General features: G+C 36.8%; 3 protein-coding genes across 4 annotated transcripts in view; 2 read left to right on the top strand and 1 right to left on the bottom strand.

The window, feature by feature from the left end:
* Positions 1 to 3881: 3881 nt before the first annotated feature.
* Positions 3882 to 18631, bottom strand: part of LOC126785675 (proteasome subunit alpha type-5) — a 33231-nt gene continuing 18481 nt past the window's right edge. The window contains exons 1-10 of one of the 2 annotated variants that reach the window (XM_050511300.1): positions 7481 to 7539; positions 7206 to 7249; positions 7030 to 7111; positions 6820 to 6900; positions 6286 to 6399; positions 6098 to 6199; positions 5504 to 5562; positions 4552 to 4654; positions 4309 to 4374; positions 3882 to 4223 (exon numbers count right to left, since the gene is read on the bottom strand). In XM_050511300.1, the coding sequence (XP_050367257.1) occupies positions 4131 to 4223; positions 4309 to 4374; positions 4552 to 4654; positions 5504 to 5562; positions 6098 to 6199; positions 6286 to 6399; positions 6820 to 6900; positions 7030 to 7111; positions 7206 to 7219 (714 nt within the window). In that variant the 5' untranslated portion in view covers positions 7220 to 7249; positions 7481 to 7539 and the 3' untranslated portion in view covers positions 3882 to 4130. Of the gene's footprint in view, positions 4224 to 4308; positions 4375 to 4551; positions 4655 to 5503; positions 5563 to 6097; positions 6200 to 6285; positions 6400 to 6819; positions 6901 to 7029; positions 7112 to 7205; positions 7254 to 7480; positions 7540 to 18631 lie in introns of those variants that run through there. The other variant, XM_050511301.1, reaches the window with a different exon arrangement.
* LOC126785676 (proteasome subunit alpha type-2-A) lies at positions 10965 to 14890 on the top strand. Its single transcript, XM_050511302.1, has 11 exons — positions 10965 to 11086; positions 11164 to 11240; positions 11746 to 11810; positions 11907 to 11953; positions 12127 to 12202; positions 12355 to 12422; positions 12677 to 12746; positions 12845 to 12930; positions 13151 to 13213; positions 13600 to 13665; positions 14541 to 14890. The coding sequence occupies exons 1-11, from the start codon at positions 11046 to 11048 to the stop codon at positions 14587 to 14589; spliced, it is 708 nt and encodes a 235-aa protein (XP_050367259.1). The 5' UTR covers positions 10965 to 11045; the 3' UTR covers positions 14590 to 14890.
* On the top strand, positions 15174 to 18373 carry LOC126785667 (pentatricopeptide repeat-containing protein At2g35130). Its single transcript, XM_050511287.1, has 8 exons — positions 15174 to 15241; positions 15697 to 15887; positions 15982 to 16214; positions 16306 to 16555; positions 16820 to 16965; positions 17117 to 17322; positions 17557 to 17681; positions 17754 to 18373. Coding segments are annotated over exons 1-8 (1737 nt in total). The 5' UTR covers positions 15174 to 15239; the 3' UTR covers positions 18338 to 18373.

Here is an 18631-nt window from a genome sequence, read left to right as displayed (position 1 = left end):
AACTGAAAAACGTAGCAAAACCAGAGTAGATTTTTTTATTAATACTTCATCTGGCGGATAAACGGGCATTTTAATGCTCCCACATAAACGAAATCAGTTATTGGTAACAAGCTTTCTGCCTCTCTCTCTCTCTCTCTCAATGTCTCTCTCTCTCTCTCTCTCTCTCTCTCTCTCTCTCTTCGCCATTGTTTAAGAAGAAATGAGTGTGAAAAATAAATAGTGCAGAGCAATAGAAAAGGAAAGAGAGCATGCTTTGTGCCTTCCCTTGCATTTGATGCTAGCTATGCTCCAAATTTTAAAAAGGGATTTCTCCTCTATACATTTACAATAAAGAAGTCATTTAAAAAGGGGCTTCTCATCTATACACTTATTATAAAAAGAGCCACTAATTGTTCGATAATTATAATTAAGTCACCCATGTAAAATTGTTGAACCGTCGCCCATAAAGTGGTGAACAACATGCAAGGTCTTAAATATCGCAATTTGAGACTTTGGATATCATCACATAGCGAATTTCTCGAGATATTAACGATATCAGCCTTCATCTCACCCTAAATTTTTCAAATTTGGACAAAGTTTGATGTGATCTACGCTTGGAGGCTTCTATGTTCAACTAATAAGAGCACTATGTGCGACCTTCTTAGCATATTTTTACCTTCATTTGTACTCTAGTTAACCTTTATTGTTGTAATATCGAGTCATTGAGTCGAGTTAGGAGTCTTTGGTGACATTGGTTGCTTTATTGTGCTAAAACATACTGATAACGCATAAATTGTCAAGAGTCCTATTTAGAGTAGAATTCCTTGTTGAACTAGGAAACCTAGTTGGATTAGGAGTATTCATTATTCGACGTTTAGGTAACATTTGTGATAAGTTGAGAATCCTTTTTCCTCTAGGAGTCCTTGTTGGACTAGGAAATGTATTAGTTTGGAAAGTCATACTTGAATTGAAACTCTTAGTTCATAACTTTCCTAATTGAACTTTCATATTCTAGTAACTTACTTATTCTAGTAACTTCCATGTTGTGAAATGGAAACTTTCTTAATCTAAATGAACTAATCTATTATATGTATGTTTTTTTAAGACAACAATTTTCTAGATTAGGACAAGTTCAACTAATGAATTATCTTGTATTTATTTTTTTTCTTTTCTGATTTTCATAATTAAATTAGAGATAAAGACTTAGAAATTAAGGAGAGAAAAGAAGAGTCCTTGCGACAAAAAGGAAGGAGGAATGCACGACATCTAAGAGCAAGGAGAGAGAGAGAGAGAGAGAGAGAGAGAGAGAGAGAGAGAGAGAGAGAGCACGAAATTAAAGAAAAGAAATAATGAAGAGATAAGTCAAAGATTACAAGAGAGATAAGAGGAGCTGTGCAGTTACAAAGAGGAGACATACACGGCAAGAGAAAAGAGAGGAAAAGAATGAAGGAGATAGTTAATGAGAGTGGAGATAATGCAACACAAATAGAGAGGATAATATGGAAGGATTAATGCAATTGAATTACCATGAGATAAATAAGAAGATAAATGAGGAAATTTGTGTAAAACAAATCATAATTTAAGGAGGAAGAAGATATGCAATTAAAGTCTAATCTTTATCAGAATCAGAAATCTGCCAATGCGTGTTATTCACCTTTGACAAACTCCCCATGACAGTTCACAATGAGTCAGATAACGTCTGAAATATGGATAGAAAGCTATGGAAGTCTAGTTTCCAATGCAATTGAAATCACCTAAATACCTATTCTCTAGCGAGAGTTATGACAAAAACAATGCACGGAGGTTAGTATGCCGATTTTCAGAGAAAAGAAAAGAAAAGACTTTGAGTGAAACAAAAGATCCTTGAGATATTCTTAAGCATATACCTTCGAATTTTTCTCTATATATAGCACAACTTAGATTCGTAAAAAGGATCTCTTCTCTCTTCCACACAAGCCAAAACTCTGCACCTATGCATGTCGCATCATAAACTAGTCTTCTTACTCACACCTATGCGTGTGCAAAAACTCTCAATTTTTTATATACTTTCACACAATCTTCTGGGGTGGTTTTGCTTTCAGTTTAATATCTAAATTACGATAATATTTTTTATACATTAAGTTCAATTTTGTGAAAGTTAATAAACTATGGGCTTTTTAGGTAGTTTAAAAATTTAACCATTGAAATCTCATTTTTTTTCTTTATTAAAAATAGAAGATTTATGCACATTAAAATATATAACCTAGCTTATTAATATCAAATATTATCAATTATGTTTATGATATTTTTTTTCAAAATCGATGTTTTCGTCGAAATATATATTTTTCAAAGCATCGATATTTCCATGAACATTGATTTTTGAGTCCTTGACAATATGAGAAGGAGATAGGAAGAGTTGGAGTAATTGATCCTCACCTTTTGGAGGCAGTGTTAATCTAGTAGTGTGAATGGCAGTGTAGCTCATTAATTTATCATGTGACCGATAGTGTAGTTGATTAGTTTTATGTGTGACAATGCCAATGTTGATATTTGGATGGTATTAGTTGGCTTAAAAAATACAAATCACGTAATAACATAAACATGTTTGTAATTTCTTGTCATTCTTTTGTTCTTCTTTTTCATAGGGCTATTGAGCCAAACAAAACCGTACAAACACCTACCAACCGAACTAAATATCGTTGGTTACTAATATGTTGGCTACCGAAGTGTTGATACGATAATACCGAGCCAATATGTGGAAGTTGACATGGTAATGGTAATGTTTTTGACAAAGTTTGGTATTACATTACCAATTGAACATTTTTATATTTATTAATTTTTTCTTAAACTATTATTACATATATCAATGTTACCCATTCATTTTTATAGATTTAATACTAATAGGTAATCTCATCCCTTCATTGATACCAATAGTTTGATTTTGCCGGATCCATGCAATTTTTTTTTTTTCGATTTGTAATCTTTCATTTAAGATTTAGAGTCACTTGAATGAACATTCTATATAAATTTTGTATGTACTTGTTTGTACTTTGAAAATCATAAGAATGTGTTTTCAACTTAAACTGGTTGTGCTTCTCACATAATTAGGCCTAAATCATATATTGGTAAATGCCCATTACCAACCATACCAACTAAAAGTCTTGATATACCGAAAAATTAGCACACGGGGTCGGTGGTTGGTAATGGTAACAATTTTTTCTTTATCAATTAGATTTGGTTGGTAGATGGTATAGGCAAAAACAAGTCGATATTGTATCGAACTCATCCCTACTTTTTCATTTTCTCCTTTTGACAACACTCACAAAACTAGTCATAATGGTTGTCATGAGTGCAGTCATACTACCAGTCACAAAAGCAGTCACAACAACAGTCACAATGTCGATATTGTAACTACTAGTGTGACTGTTAGTATGACATGCAATGTGATAACATTCGTAGCATGCTGAAAATAAAATCTAAATATGATGAAATCATGCTAGAAATTGAAGTAGTCATTTTGATTATGCTCATAATGAAGCAAATAACAAGAATTAAGGAGCTTTTAACTTTGGTGCTAAGAGTTGAAAGCTCCTTAATTTCACCACTTGCTAGTTTTCGAGAATAACTTTTATAGCTAATTTAAGTGCAAATATTCATACGAACTTTTGTATTCTTGAGCGTACATGAATCAGTCAATTGATGGCAAATTTAGTGAACATGTAGCATACACGGGCAAACTGACCAGTTTTCATTTCAATTCGTCTAAATGCAACAAGCATACATCCAACCATGGCCAAGCAGGCTTAGCAAGTATTGCTAGTAACAAATGATGAGTACGTAAAATAAAACACGTCACGTGTGCACCGGCAAATGCTAATCAATATCGTGTAAAACAGTCGCATTTAGAATAACGGCAGCAACTCTGAAGAAAGAAAAAACCATGCCACAGGTTCCATTAGGTTCAGATAAAATTCCACAAGTTCGACAGGTTCCATGCCACAGCAACTCTAATCAAAATGAAATTTCATTAGGTTCCAATATTTCATTTAGGCCACAGGAGAAGGGTATAAGGTTTAGCATTGAAATCACCAACAGGAAACAAATCCAAATATCCTGATGGGTAATTAATGACCCTCCTCCAAACAACAAGTACAGATTCAAGTCGAAATGATTCACAGGCGACTGATGACCTCCTCCACCTCAGAAGGGGTATATAGGTGATATGTGGGAGAAACCTTTGCAATATCAACATTATTGGGAGTCACCTGCAAATAGTAACCATTGAGCAATCAATAAATGGCAAGAACACCAATGTTTAACTCAAATCTATAGCAAGTCCAAGAGCTTCACCTTTTCCTCCATGACTTGCTTAAGAATGGAGAGAGCAATCGTCTCAGCTTCTTTAAGAGTCAAGTCCTGAAATCATAATCAAATCAAATTGTTGATTTGTATCGTATAGAAGACAAGTGAGTAGAAAAACGGTTTCCAATTATTGAACTGTGGAAGCATATTTCAGCAATATGCTACTAGACCAGGAGCCACTTCAGATTTGGCTTATTGAGATAGAAATAAGACAATGTTCAGGATGGATACCTTGCTGTATTGCTCTTGCAGAGAACTGTCTGCACCTTCTGAACCTGATCCTATAGCTTTCGCATTGCATTGCCAAAAGGTGCCAGATGGATCAGTGTAGTACCTGCATAAAAATGTTTCCTTTCTTAGCTCAACGAACTGAAGCATCTCATAATCTATCAATGTTTACAATCCACTACTGCACAAAGACCAACAACTAGGATTCCTGTTTACATCAAGATAAAAAAGCGTAGGCATTCATGTTGACAGAGAAACAAAGAAAAGAACCATTATGTGCACACATATGGTATGATGCAAACATGAAATCTACAGGGTGAATAATATATGATAAAAATTGCATATTGACACTGTTGGGTGGAATCCAAGAAAAGTTGCCTCTATGTTTCAGGACAAAATCAAATTTTAAAAGTGATACTCATACTAAGCCGTTCCCTAAGCAGGTTAATTGTTCACAAAAGGAACTTCGCAAAAATGATCAGCTCTGCCTCTTCAATTTTGAAAAACACCAGCTTTGCTTCTTTAATATTTCTTTATTTGGTATAAATGTGCGTGCGTGCATGCGTGTGTGTGTGTAGAGTTGTATGGCCTGTCAATTACACTTTCCCACCCTTGCAGTTTCAGTTTTGTCAAACATTGTATTTACCTTTTACTGGTTACGTGGGTGCAAAATTATTAGAGATTGACCCCTCTGAAGTTTACTAATCTACAAAATTTTCAAACAAAATGTATGCCCAATGGCTTGAGCTACTCCTCAGACGGACTGAATTGACTAGCTTAACGATAACATCACAACTATCAGCTTTGTCTGATGCGACCCAATAATATTTGTTATATTAGTGAAGTCATAACTCAAGATTCTGGAGTGCTTAACTACTTTCTAATAATTCATAAAATGGTATTCTATACATATAAATACATGAAAGCCAAGCACATTAAACAATATATCACTTACAAGCTGGGTCCATGCTCATCATGACCTGCAATGAGAAGAGAAACCCCAAATGGCCGAGACTGCAAAGGTAAAAACAAACAAATATCATCCATCACTCATGATACATAACAAAAGAACAACAGCATGGCTCTTTTTTTTTTTTTTTTTTGAGAAAATAAATAGTTATGTTAGTCAATTTGGCCGTGTACTCCTTAAGTACTTAGCTACTGGCTATAAATAGTATAATAGCTCAATGATACTTACAACAACAAAAATGTCTAATAGAAGCAACATTACTACGAACTTGCAGCCTCAGAGTTCAATATAGTAGTAAATAAGACTTATATATGTTAGTGTATGTCAATGCAACCAATTTTACTCGAGGATTACGACTCCATGACCTTAATCTTGTACATAATAGCCTCAATAGTCCAAGCAACTTTGCTTATCATGGGTAATGCGAGTTGAATAGCTCTTCAAGCATCTAATTCTAAGCAATATTGATTGTTAGGAACTTAAAGCTGACATAGTTTGTTCTTTGCAACTATACTATTTGACTACATATAATAGTCAGAAATAATTATCATTGAAAAGGGCAAATGAACGGGTGTTTACCATGGACTCTTCATCACCTTCACCAAATCGTAGTGCCAGATCACAAAGAGCTTGTGTTGTAGACTCCACAGTCATTGGTTCACCATAGGAGAACCTGTGGTTCTGGATAAATTGGATAGAAGATGAGTACAAACTTTTGTCTCAGCGAAAAGCTTAAGAATCTTTGTGCAAACCAATGCAAATAGTACCTGAGTTTCCACTCGTGCATGTTCAACAAGTGTACGAGCATCAGCAATCAATCCACTCATGGCACATCCGATATGGTCATCAATTTCCATAATTTTCTCCACACTGCTGGGTTCCTGAAAGTTTATCATACACAGTATCATCGACATATTACATTGCAGATGTCTAATTCAAAGAAGGAATGAATCCATAAAGACACGAGTAAAAGTGGAAAAAGAAAAAAAGAACCGTTTGGAAAACAGGTTGATTGACCTTGGGCCTGAATTGTTCATCAAAATACATTCACTCAATATGAAATCTACCAGAGGGTTTCATTGCTCTACCAAAAGTATAATTTACATGATACCCATGATTCATGGGGAACAAAACTAGTGCACATCAAGTACTAACAAATCCAGATATGCTAAAATATACAATGGTAACAGCCTCACAATTTCACTTAGCCGGCAACTTTGGTTGCAGCCACATTTATAAACGCTGTTTAACCATCCAAAAACACAATGCAAGACAAGTAACTAAAGAGAGAGTTTACAGACCAGCAAGGGCGAAGTGATACGCTTCTCCACAGCAAGCACAACACCTTCTGTTGTCTTCAATCCAATGGCAGTCGAACCCAGCTGTAATTCACATCAAAAGCCACTTTCAATACAATTTCATTCCAAATTTAGCCACACAAAACAACAAACTCTCTAGCTCAAAATCTTGATAGTATCGGAAAACGAATAAAAGTTAGGAACTTGGGTTACCTTAATGGCTTCAATGGCATATTCAACCTGAAACAGTCTTCCTTCCGGAGAGAAAGTGTTCACTCCTCTGTCATACTCAGTTCTTCACACCACACAAAACCCCCAAAATTAGAATAAATAAAATAAAATTAGCAATAACTAAGTGCGATTAAGACTCAAAATTGAGGTGATTTTACCTTGTGAGAAACATGATGGCTGATGCGAAACCCTGGAGATTGATCTGAAACAAAGAAAGGGGTTTTGAGAACAGAGACAGATCTATCCCTAATCACCGTGAGTGTGAAATTGGTGACAATTGAAGCTACGGAAACTGGAAAAGAATCGAGATTTCTGGAAAAACCTAACGGAGCATTTTGCGAGACAAATTTGAGCTTACAGGTTTGATTCAAGAAAGTTAAAAGAGTCATACACGAGTGTATAGATACAGATAGAGAGAGAGAGAGAGAGTTACCTGATGATTCGGATGAAGAGAGCGATGAGGAGTCTCTCTGGGTTTCTGGTAGTGCTGGATTTATAGAATGATTTCGTGTTGGAGAAGAAGGGTTTTGCAGGTAGTATTAAACGGGTCGGGTTGGTGGGTACGGGTCAAGTTAGTTATGATCCACATTAGCAACCCGACGGCCCGATCCATGTTTTTGATTTTCACACAGCAGAACTTTATCATTCCCCGAGTTTGGAATAATACTTTGGATGTACACAATCAGTGCAATTAGGAGAACTTTATAATCGTTCTAGAGGCCCCAAAATTTGTACATACGTACATATACAGTATATATTAGATCATGATTTTGGAAAAGTGAAAATAATGTACGAAGCATATATGGGGATCCTAGCTAGTGTTTTTTTTAAATAGGATTAACACAGTGCCTTAAAGGCTTTCTTAGACGTGGGGATATACGATGATAGTATGATCTTGTTATATTCTAACTTCTAAGGGATAGCTGCTATACACCACTTGAGGTTAAATATATAGGCTGAAATGTTGAATTCACTGATGCAAATGCAAATGAAATTTTGTGCTGCATTTCTCTTTATCATATACAGTGCATGTTTTCTATCAGGCACGTTATGGAGATATGAATCTAGATTCATGTTGCAAATACCCTAGCAGACTTCATAAGGACTCTTGTTTCAATGGTTGGTAAGAGAAAATTTCAGTAACAGTACACAACATAACAGAAACTAGCTAGCTACAATGACATATTGCGCGCTCCCTGATACTCCCACTTCATTCCCTTACGAGTAATAAGGCTTGGTTTGACGGAAGATACATTTTTCTCTGTGGACAGCGTGTCGGCCTCGATGATCACCTCCCGTTTCATATCATATACAAGATCATTCTTTCTCACTGCATTTTCGAACAGGAGTTCATCCCCAGATGCAATGAAAGGTCGAATTTGATCTTTCAAAACTGGATCGTCCTTCAAAAACTTTAAGGGAATAGTGGTCTTACTCCATTTGTGCTCCTTGAAGCCTTCTAACACCAACACTTCAAGGTCTTCCCCTACTATGTCAGAAACAGCAACCGAATTTTTCCAACGAAAAATAGAAACTTTTCGCAAGTCTGAGAAAACTCCTTGGGGAAGAGTGTGAATGGTGAAACATTCGGTCCATACATCAAAAGATAGAACTTTTAGCTTCAAATCATCTTCTCCGAGTTGGATAGTTTCCACCAAATGAGCGGTCCTTTCATCTGGAAATTCTCTAGTAAAGGATCTCTTCAGCACCCTATCACTTTTAATTTGGTAGGGTGGTTTCAAGGTCCTCCACTCATCATCCTTTCCAATTGTTAATACTTTAATTCCTATAATTTCTTTATCCTCTTCATTCGAATATAAGCATGCCACTTTACACTCACCAGTAGATGAATCAAAAGCAAAGCTCATGAAGCTGCCGGCAACAATATTTTGTGCATCGGGCAAGTAAAGCACTTGGCGCGTTGCAAAGTTTCTGACTCGGAAAGCTGAAGAAGTAAGACTCCTCTCCAGAAACAAGCCACCCGCAATTGTAAGACAATGGAAGTTTTCATCATAGATTTGTAGATAGATCTGTTTGTTAGGTTCCCATATACACTGATAGGAAATTTGCAGCGGCCGTGCTCGAAGCCAATGTTTTGCAATGAACTTGTAGTCTAGAAGCAAAGAATGCCATGTGTGTGTGTGTGTGTGCATATGTATTGGAAAATTAATTGGTTGAAATAATACGAAACAATAATTTAGGTACCACTTATGTAGCACCGACACTACTCGACACGGCCCGACACGGTGTCTGACACGCCACGTGGTGTGTCGGAAAATGTTGACTTTTTTGACACGGCTCGACACGTTGACCGACACGCCACTTACTGTTTCCGACACGCCACATCAACATTTTGATTTTTTTAAACCTAAGCCCTAAGCCTTAACACTCAGTTCTCACCTCACAACTTTCTTTATGTTTTGCTTCAAAGCAGAGGACGACGCAAAAGAAAACATTATCTGTGATTATGTGGTGGGAACTGAAGTGGGTCTCTCTGGAATTCAAGAACCCAAGAAAAGTTTGGATGCTGAGAATTTGCTAGATGTGAAGAATAAGCAATTGTTGAAGCAAGTTGAAGCTATGGCAGGGGAAAAGGTCACTGTATTGAAAGTTAGAGTGATTGATGAGACTGTTTTGATTGAAACTGTGCTAATGAGTTTTCTATATCATGCTCAATCTGGTCTACAGAGGAGTGCAGCAAAGCAAGAAGTGAATGGGAAGAAGGCAAGAAACCAAAGAAGGGAAGAAAAGCTGGCAAATGGGTTGAAACCTGAGAAGAACACCCTCCTTGTGATTCAAGCTGGCAGCGCTTGAGCCAACAACAATAAAATCACTTACTCGAGAATGGAGTTGGATGCCATGTGATTTGTGAACATTGCCGAACAAAGGAAGCTGTGGAAAGATGTGTACAATGGGCTTGTGCGGGTCGTGGTAAGGGAGTATGATGATCTGACTATCTCTAAACAATAGCAGAAGAACATTAATATATATATATATATATATATTTACATATTAATATATATTAAATTATATATAAATTGTCGTGTCGAGGCCGTGTCGGGATCTAGATTTTTAAGATTTACCGTATCGCGGTGTTGGGCCATGTTAGTGTCACGGTGTTGCCCTATGTTGGTGTCGCGGTGTCGATTTTGGTGCTAGGGTACCACTATATGGTATGGTACGTACTATAAAATAGACATGTTAGCTTCCTCTCTCTATACAAATTTAAGGGCCCATTAATCCACCTAGTAACTACGTAGTATACATGGAATTAATACTTCGTTCATTCGATTTATAAATATATAATACCTGATGAAATTTATCAATCGCTTACTGGCAGGAGTTGGCCAAGATTCAAATTATGAAAGTGATCCGGGAAAGAAGAAGTCATGTGATCCGTTGCTAGATAATTCACATTAGTGCTCTGTGGATATATGGCCGCAATAATCAGATCATAATTATCGGAGAAATCATGTTCTTCACTTATGTTTTTTTATTAATAATTAACATAGTTTAACTTATAAACTAGCTCGCCTATAGAAACAAGTATCTTTCTTACCATGGTCGATGAGCATTTAATTTGTTTTTGCAAAGACGTAAACTACGTAAGAAGACCTAAATCTTTGCAGCAGAAACCTGCTATATATGGTGTTGCGATCCTAGCCTTTTTAGTTTGAAATCTAAATCCAGATATACTGTACGTTATTAGGTTTGTAAGTTTTAACCAAAAAAAAAAAGTTGGTGAGTTACATTGACAATCATACCCCCCTTCCTTCAGAATTTTCTTATTCAACGTGAGATCTAGGTGGGCTAAGATAATTGGGCTCAAAGCCCAATAATTTCAAAGCCCAATCATCTCTACTAACTAAACACCCTTCTTCTCCAACAAGAAAAGCAGAGCTATTACTACACTCAAATCTCTCTCTTCTTCCTCAGAACAAAGCAAAAGCTTCAATCTTTACCCAAAAAAAAGCTTCACTTTCTCTCTCCAGCGCACCATGGGCGATAGCCAGTACTCGTTTTCTCTCACCACTTTCAGGTAAGCCGATTTCAGTGCAGAAATTTGTGGTTGGGTTTTTTGTGGTTTTTGGTTAAATTAGGGTTTGTGTTGGGCAGTCCTTCAGGGAAGCTCGTGCAGATCGAGCACGCTTTGACGGCAGTCGGGTCGGGTCAGACCTCTTTGGGGATCAAAGGTAATGTTGCTCTTTGTTTCTTTAAGCTTTGTGGGTGCTAGTGTTTTTCTAGTCTTTGTGATTTGACGAATGAATCAGAGTTTTTGGGTTCAGAGTTTTTGGGTTTGTAGTTTTTGGTGTGATGGATTGGAGCAGGGATAGGGTTTAGGTCAGGAGGTGTGGAGTGTTTAATTGACCTAATAAGAATTGAGCTGGAATTGAAATGTTTGATCTTATACATGGATGAGAGTTAGATTGAATACATTCGGAATCGAAATGTCGTTTGGTCTTGGTTTGAATCTGTAAATTTGATGTAGAATGAGACTTTTTTACATTTGAGCTAGCTAGGTGTCTGATATGACTTCTGCTCTGAATTGGCCCTACTTGGATATCGAAAATAAAACTGTGTTAAAAATAGGGGATGTTTATGGCCTGCTGATGTGATACGAGAGGAGGAATTTGAAGTGCTGAGTTTGTCTCTAGATGTGGATGTTGGTGTTTAATTGAGTATACTTGATTACTGCAGCTTCAAATGGGGTTGTTATTGCCACTGAGAAGAAGCTACCCTCCATCTTGGTTGATGAAGCATCCGTAAGTCAAAATTGATGTTTCCCTTTGTAATGTGGTTAAGTTTGTTGTGAGTTTTTATCTGCTTGGGTTCTGAATGAGATGCATTTCTTTGACCAGGTTCAAAAGATACAGTGTTTGACACCAAATATTGGAGTTGTTTACAGGTTTGTTCGTTCTGTACCTCCTGTAGTTAGGACAATTAATCTCTTAGTATAGTGTAGGGGTGATCCTTCATACTGTGGATGCTTCCTAGTAGCCTGTTCATACTAGCATTTATAACAATTCTGCAAGTTATAATCTTTGAAATCGCGTCTCACAATTACTTTCTATTCCGCAGTGGTATGGGTCCTGACTTTCGAGTATTGGTTCGGAAAAGCAGGAAGCAGGCAGTACAGTATCATCAGTTATATAAGGTATTCAAATGTTCTCTCTCCATATTTAATTTTATGTTTTCAAGATTTGACGTGGTGAACAGTCATCATTTCTTTACATACAAACTACAACAACAGATGTGATGTTAGTTTAAATGTGAAGGTTATAATTTGTGTTAATCTTTTATTTGTAGGAACCAATCCCTGTTACTCAACTTGTGAGGGAAACTGCTGCTGTGATGCAAGAGTTTACTCAATCTGGGTGATTACCAAACTCTTCATATATGGATAGTGAACTATTTTATTCTTTTTCTCAACTGATAGAAAGAGCTTTAAGAAGTACTGAAATACAAAAACAGGAGTATTACATTACCTCAAAACCAGAAGATTTCTTATTTTAAAACATGCACCGGATTTTGAACTTGACTGAATGAGAGTTACCAGATAGAAAAAACTTGAATGAACTATGTAAGATGGATTGATGTATCATAATATCACTCTTTCCTTTCTTTGTAGTGGTGTGAGGCCTTTTGGAGTATCTCTTCTGGTTGCTGGATTCGATGACAGTGGTCCCCAACTGTTCCAGGTATTTCAACTCTGCAACATGTTATTGGCAGCCAATTAGTTTGGCCATTTACTGTTTCTATGTGTTGTTTCTGCAACTGAACATGATTTTCTCTACAGGTTGATCCTTCAGGTTCATATTTTTCGTGGAAAGCTTCTGCAATGGGAAAGAATGTCTCAAATGCAAAAACTTTTCTGGAGAAGAGGTACTCTACATAATTTTTGACATTTTGGCAAAAACAAAACTCGTTGAAAATGACATCTCTTCCTTAACACACACACACACACACACACACACACACACACACAGCCTTTTGTGTGTGTGTGTGTGTGTGTGTGTGCATCATAAAAGAATTTAACTTTGGTTTGCCACACTGCCTTTTTTTTTATGATCCCAACATTGTGTATCATTTTTTCCTTTTTTAGGTACACTGACGAAATTGAGCTAGAAGATGCTGTGCACACGGCAATTTTGACTCTTAAGGAGGGGTATATACTCTACTATTAAGCTTCTGCACTGTTTATTTTATTAGAATATGCATAATGCTTGCGATGAAGAAAGAAAAGGAAGAACTTTGGAAATGAAAAAAGTTTGGTTATTGTGCTTTATGATGAAATACTCAAGTTCATGAACGTAAAAAGAATATTGTGATACTGCTGCTTGGAGCTTAAGCAAATACAAATGCTGGATGGAGTTGCCATCTTTTAATCATAATCTTAGTTAAAGCATTTGATACCATACTTGCAAGGTAGTTATGTCAGTTCATTGCTCTTGCTCTATTTCATGGCAGCATTAACCCTGCAACCCATCAGTGTCAATTTTAGGTTATGTTATTATGTCAATGGTTTTATAAGTGGCTTCCTATTTATTTCAGATTTGAAGGACAAATCTCAGGAAAGAACATTGAGATTGGAATAATTGGAGAAGACAAAATATTCAGGTAAGCTCCATACTTATTTCCTAAATTGGTGCTGCATTTAGCCATTTACAGTTGTTGATTTTCTTGCGTAATATAATGATGGATGTTATTAGTTATAGTATTGTCTCTTAAGCTTGGACAAAGGTAATGCTGCATTTATACTTATAGTTTTGAAGGGAACTGTAAGACCTTTTCTTTTCATATTGTCCTTGCTATCTTGTAGATTTGTCTTTTCTATTAACTGCAAGATCTTTTCTTTGACAAAACATTTCAATGGGATTAAATCAACCAGTACCGTATAAATTAAATGACATAAATGTTGCAATTACATTGGTGAAGAAAACCCTACACCTTCATAGCTGACGCTGGACATCTAGAGGGTTGGCGTCTTTTGTCTTTTACAGACTTACCTGCTTTATATGTAAAATGAACTCAACAAAGTTATGTTGCTAGCACTTTCCACTATAGCAGAAGTTCTAAGTGCTGCAATTATGTTGGTGAAGAAAACCCTTCACCTGCTAGAGGGTTGCGTCTTTATCTTCTATAGTCATATCTGCTTTATATCTGAAAATGAACCCTATAAAGTTATATTGCTAGCTCCTACCACTATAGTAGAACTTCTAAGTGCATCTGGGCCAAAAACCTTTGTTTTCCACAGTACCTGTTTAGAGTTAACAGAGGTGCATGTCTATATTTGTGTGCCAAGCCTCTGACAATGTCCCCACATTTCCCCCTGTGGGTACATGTCTAAATTATATTGTAACCCAGTCATCCAAGTTTCCCTTTTATTTATATCAGTTAGCCTCGACATGACATTGTTATTCTTGATTGGTGATTACTGATTGTGAGTCGTTTATTTGTAGTTGAATTATCTTCTTGTTCTCATTTGGTTGCAGGGTGCTAAGTCCAGCAGAGATTGAAGATTATTTGGCTGAAGTGGAGTAGTGTTCCTGTTATAACAAACGATCTCAAATGTTTTAGGTTGCAAGATGGTTGATAGGATTGCTAAAGTGATTTGTTGTGTTACAAAGATGCCGATCATTTGGAACTAAATCACAAACTTTTCGGGCTAAAGCAGCATCTGGCCATCATTACTAGCCCTGGACTTTTAAACCTTGATAATCTTAGACTCATTCGGAACAATTTGTACCATGTCTATTAACTCTCAACTGCATGAATTTAAGGTGGAAAATTCTTGTGTTGGATTGGCATTTGATGAATCTAGAATTCGTTCTCATTCCCAGTAGCTCATGGTTTCATGATATTTTATTGCTTAACGTTAAATAAATCATCCTCTGGCATTCAGTTTAATCTAGTTACTGTTGAGATTTAACACGATTGAAATGTTCACTTTAGGCATTCAGTTTTCAAAGATTATGCCGTCTGTTAATCTTAAATGGAATTGGGATGTGTGGAAGTGCCATCGATTTTAACAAATAAGGGGGAAATAAATATTTGTCCATAAACGTGAGATATCTATCTTACATTGTTTTGTCCTCACCCATTGCATGTTATCAAGACTATCTTCATTCTTGCACACTCAAAACTCACGAAATACATGACTGGAAGCTCTCCCCCTTTTACTCCAAGCATTCATGTAAGTCTCAGTCTTCTTTTCTGGGCTATTGTCCTTTTGATCAGAATTCAAATTCTGCTCGTCCTTGTTCATATCCATGACATTTAATGGCATGGAAACTGGGTGTAGAAGAAAGTATTAACCACTGTATTGCTACTGCAGTCCCGGTGGCAAATCCAAAACGAAACTCAGTCTTGTGTTGTTATACGAATCTTGTTTCTTTCTTGATAAGATTATGGGAAACAGTGAGTTTATGACTCTTGTTATATAAAAACCGTTTGCATTATGTTTGTCATCTGGAATTACTACCTCAGCTCCCAAATATGAGTGGCCTTTTTGTAATCTCTGTCACTTTCATGGTCCATTCAGCACAAAAATGATGAAAGGATTTGTTATTTTCAAGCATAAGTGTTCCAGATGATCAAATTATTACTTACTCTACAAAGATGGTGATTTCATTTGATAACCTTATGTAGGTTTACCGTTGAGCGTGCCATTAGCTACATTTTCGTTGGACCAAGAAGCTGCAAGACTGATTGCAGATGGAAAGCCAGGAGTTCCAATGGTGGAGCTGCTGAAAAGAGCAAGCCTAAGCTTGACACCATCTACATTGACAAACGCGGCAAATTCAGAAGCTTCAACCACAAGAAAGTGTCTAGGAAACGATGTAATCATAACATTGCACTCATTTTCTTGTCTAAGCAGTAGAGAAGTTATTGCATACATCATGTTCAAACTTGCGGACGGTCTTCTTTGTATAGGTGGTTCGCTGAGGAGCCGAGGATGGAAGTATGGATCCGGGTTTGTTGATGGAATTTTTCCAGTGATGAGCCCCACTGCTGAGCAGATTCTGGACATTGTACAGAACAAAGCAGATAGAATCAAAATTTGGGAAGTTCTTGACACTCTTCCAGCCTCTCATATCATATGGGATGACATCATTAATGTAGCTGTTCAACTTCGTCTCAACAAAATGTGGGATTCCATAATCTTGGTGAGAAATTAGTACACCGTACTGCCTATGTCATGCTGAATTTCATTACTGTGTATGATTCAGCTGAGAATAATAGTGTAATGCTGACTAGATATGTGAGTGGATGTTGAACAAGAGTTCCTACAAGCCAGACGTAATCTGCTACAATTTACTGCTAGACGCTTATGGGCAGAAATCACTGCATAAAGAGGCAGAATCCACATATTTGGAACTTCTTGAAGCTCGATGCGTTCCCACTGAGGACACATATGCCCTTCTTATAAAGGCCTATTGCAGGTCTGGATTGCTTGATAGGGCTGAAGCCATTTTTGGTGAAATGCGACAGTATGGTCTTCCTCCAAGTATGTGCCCTTCTCAATTACTAGCTTCTTAGACATTCAAGTAAACATATACGTAGCTGAAGCTAGGTTGAGAACTCAATGAAAATATAGATAGCAATCAGCATAATCATGTATGTTAATGTTCTTTCTTCTTTAAATTATACCTTGAAAATCTGGTTTCATATGTACCTTATTTTTCCTACGTTTATCAGATACGACCGATCACATTTCCTTCAGAATAAGTACAATGTGAATTCATGCAGAAAGATCCTAAAATTTACTCAGGTGCAATTGTGTTCGATGCTTATATTAATGGGTTGATAAAAGGAGGAAACCCTAAAAAAGCAGAAGAGATCTTTCAGAGGATGAAAAGAGATCAATGCGTACCATCGGCCGACACTTATACCATGTTAATCAATGTATATGGGAAGGTTAGCACAATTGCAAATATAGTTTTCTGTAATATAATCTTCAAGTTGTATGTTCTCTTATTGACTAGCAAGGAAATTTCATGTGATCAGATGTTGTATTATTGCCTGCTTAAACAGCACAAATTCTCATTAAAGTTCAATTTTTTTGCAGGCAAGAAAGTCCTATATGGCCCTAAAACTTTTTCGTGAAATGAGAAGTCAGAGATGTAAACCGAACATATGCACATATACCGCTCTGATAAATGCATTTGCCAGGGAAGGGCATTGTGAGAAAGCAGAAGAAATATTTGAGCAGCTACAGGAGGCAGGGCTAGAGCCTGACGTGTATGCTTACAATGCCCTTATGGAAGCTTACAGGTTAATATGTGATGAGCTTTGTTCTTTAAGGTTCTTTAATATAATAATGCAATCATATCATTGTAAAATACTGATTACTACATTTGTCCTGAATTACATCATATTTCATATTCTAGCAAACAGGAAAATTTCTCGAGTATATGAAGGGTGCGCTGCATGTTTTAAGGGTAAACATATGTTCAACATGCATGCTTGAATATGACCCAAATTACTATGACATTTTTCTCTCGACAGTCGAGCAGGATATCCTTATGGAGCTGCAGAAATTTTCTCTTTGATGCAACACATGGGATGTGAACCAGATAGAGCTTCATATAATATCATGGTAGATGCATATGGTCGAGGTGGTCTGCATGAAGGTAAACTAACATTTTGCCTTCATTTTTGTAATTCAGTTCACTTGAAGTAATTTCATTATCTTCACTTAACAGATGCACAAGCTGCGTTTGAAGAGATGAAGCGATTAGGAATCACCCCTACGATCAAATCCCACTTGCTACTTATATCTGCCTACTCCAAAGCAGGCAATGTAGCTAAATGTGAAGACATTGTAAACCAGATGCAAGAATCCGGGCTAGAGCTAGACACATATGTGATTAACAGTATGCTAAACCTGTATGGCCGGCTAGGTCAGCTAGAGAAAATGGAGGAAGTTTTGTCTGCACTGGAAAATGGACCATATGCAGCTGATATCAGTACATACAACATCTTGATCAACATATACGGAAGAGCAGGATTTTTCGACAAGATGGAAGAGCTCTTTCAATCACTTCCAATCAAAAATCTGAAACCTGATGTTGTGACATGGACTTCTCGCCTTGGAGCATACTCTAGGAAGAAACTATACACAAGATGCTTGGAAATTTTTGAAGAAATGATTGATGCTGGTTGCTATCCTGATGGCGGAACTGCCAAAGTACTTCTTGCTTCCTGCTCAAACGAAGATCAAACCGAGCAGGTTAGTACTGTTATTAGAACAATGCACAAGGATGTCAGGACTGTCTTACCTATCTAATGGAGGCATTATGCCAATATTGATCACAGATATAGGTTGTGCTCATCTTTTGTATATATAGTACATTCCAGTTTACTGTTTCTGCAATCATGCTGACTTTAAAGATACAGAAGGCGTTCACACTTGACACTTGTGTTAGTCTTGTATTGGAATTTACTTACACTCGTATGATCCATATTTACAATTTACGAAACTTGCAACGGTAAAAGAATAACCGAACTATCACAAGTGGGTCAAAATGAAAATATGAAAGATTGGTTCTTCACTAGTGCAGCTAAAGAGACTCATGGTGTT

The sequence above is a fragment of the Argentina anserina genome, chromosome 3 (genome assembly GCF_933775445.1).
Source record: "Argentina anserina chromosome 3, drPotAnse1.1, whole genome shotgun sequence".
Lineage (NCBI taxonomy): Eukaryota > Viridiplantae > Streptophyta > Magnoliopsida > Rosales > Rosaceae > Argentina > Argentina anserina.
Note: the sequence above shows the minus strand (reverse complement) of the source record. Positions and strands in the feature narration are given on the sequence as shown.

Coding starts and splice junctions, on each gene's coding strand:
- LOC126785676 (XM_050511302.1), top strand. CDS start 11,046: ATGGGCGATAGCCAGTACTCGTTTTCTCTCACCACTTTCAG. Junction 11,241..11,745: donor GACCTCTTTGGGGATCAAAG/GTAATGTTGCTC, acceptor TGATTACTGCAG/CTTCAAATGGGGTTGTTATT. Junction 12,423..12,676: donor CAAGAGTTTACTCAATCTGG/GTGATTACCAAA, acceptor CTTTCTTTGTAG/TGGTGTGAGGCCTTTTGGAG.
- LOC126785667 (XM_050511287.1), top strand. Junction 15,888..15,981: donor GAAAGTGTCTAGGAAACGAT/GTAATCATAACA, acceptor TTCTTTGTATAG/GTGGTTCGCTGAGGAGCCGA. Junction 16,215..16,305: donor TGTGGGATTCCATAATCTTG/GTGAGAAATTAG, acceptor AATGCTGACTAG/ATATGTGAGTGGATGTTGAA.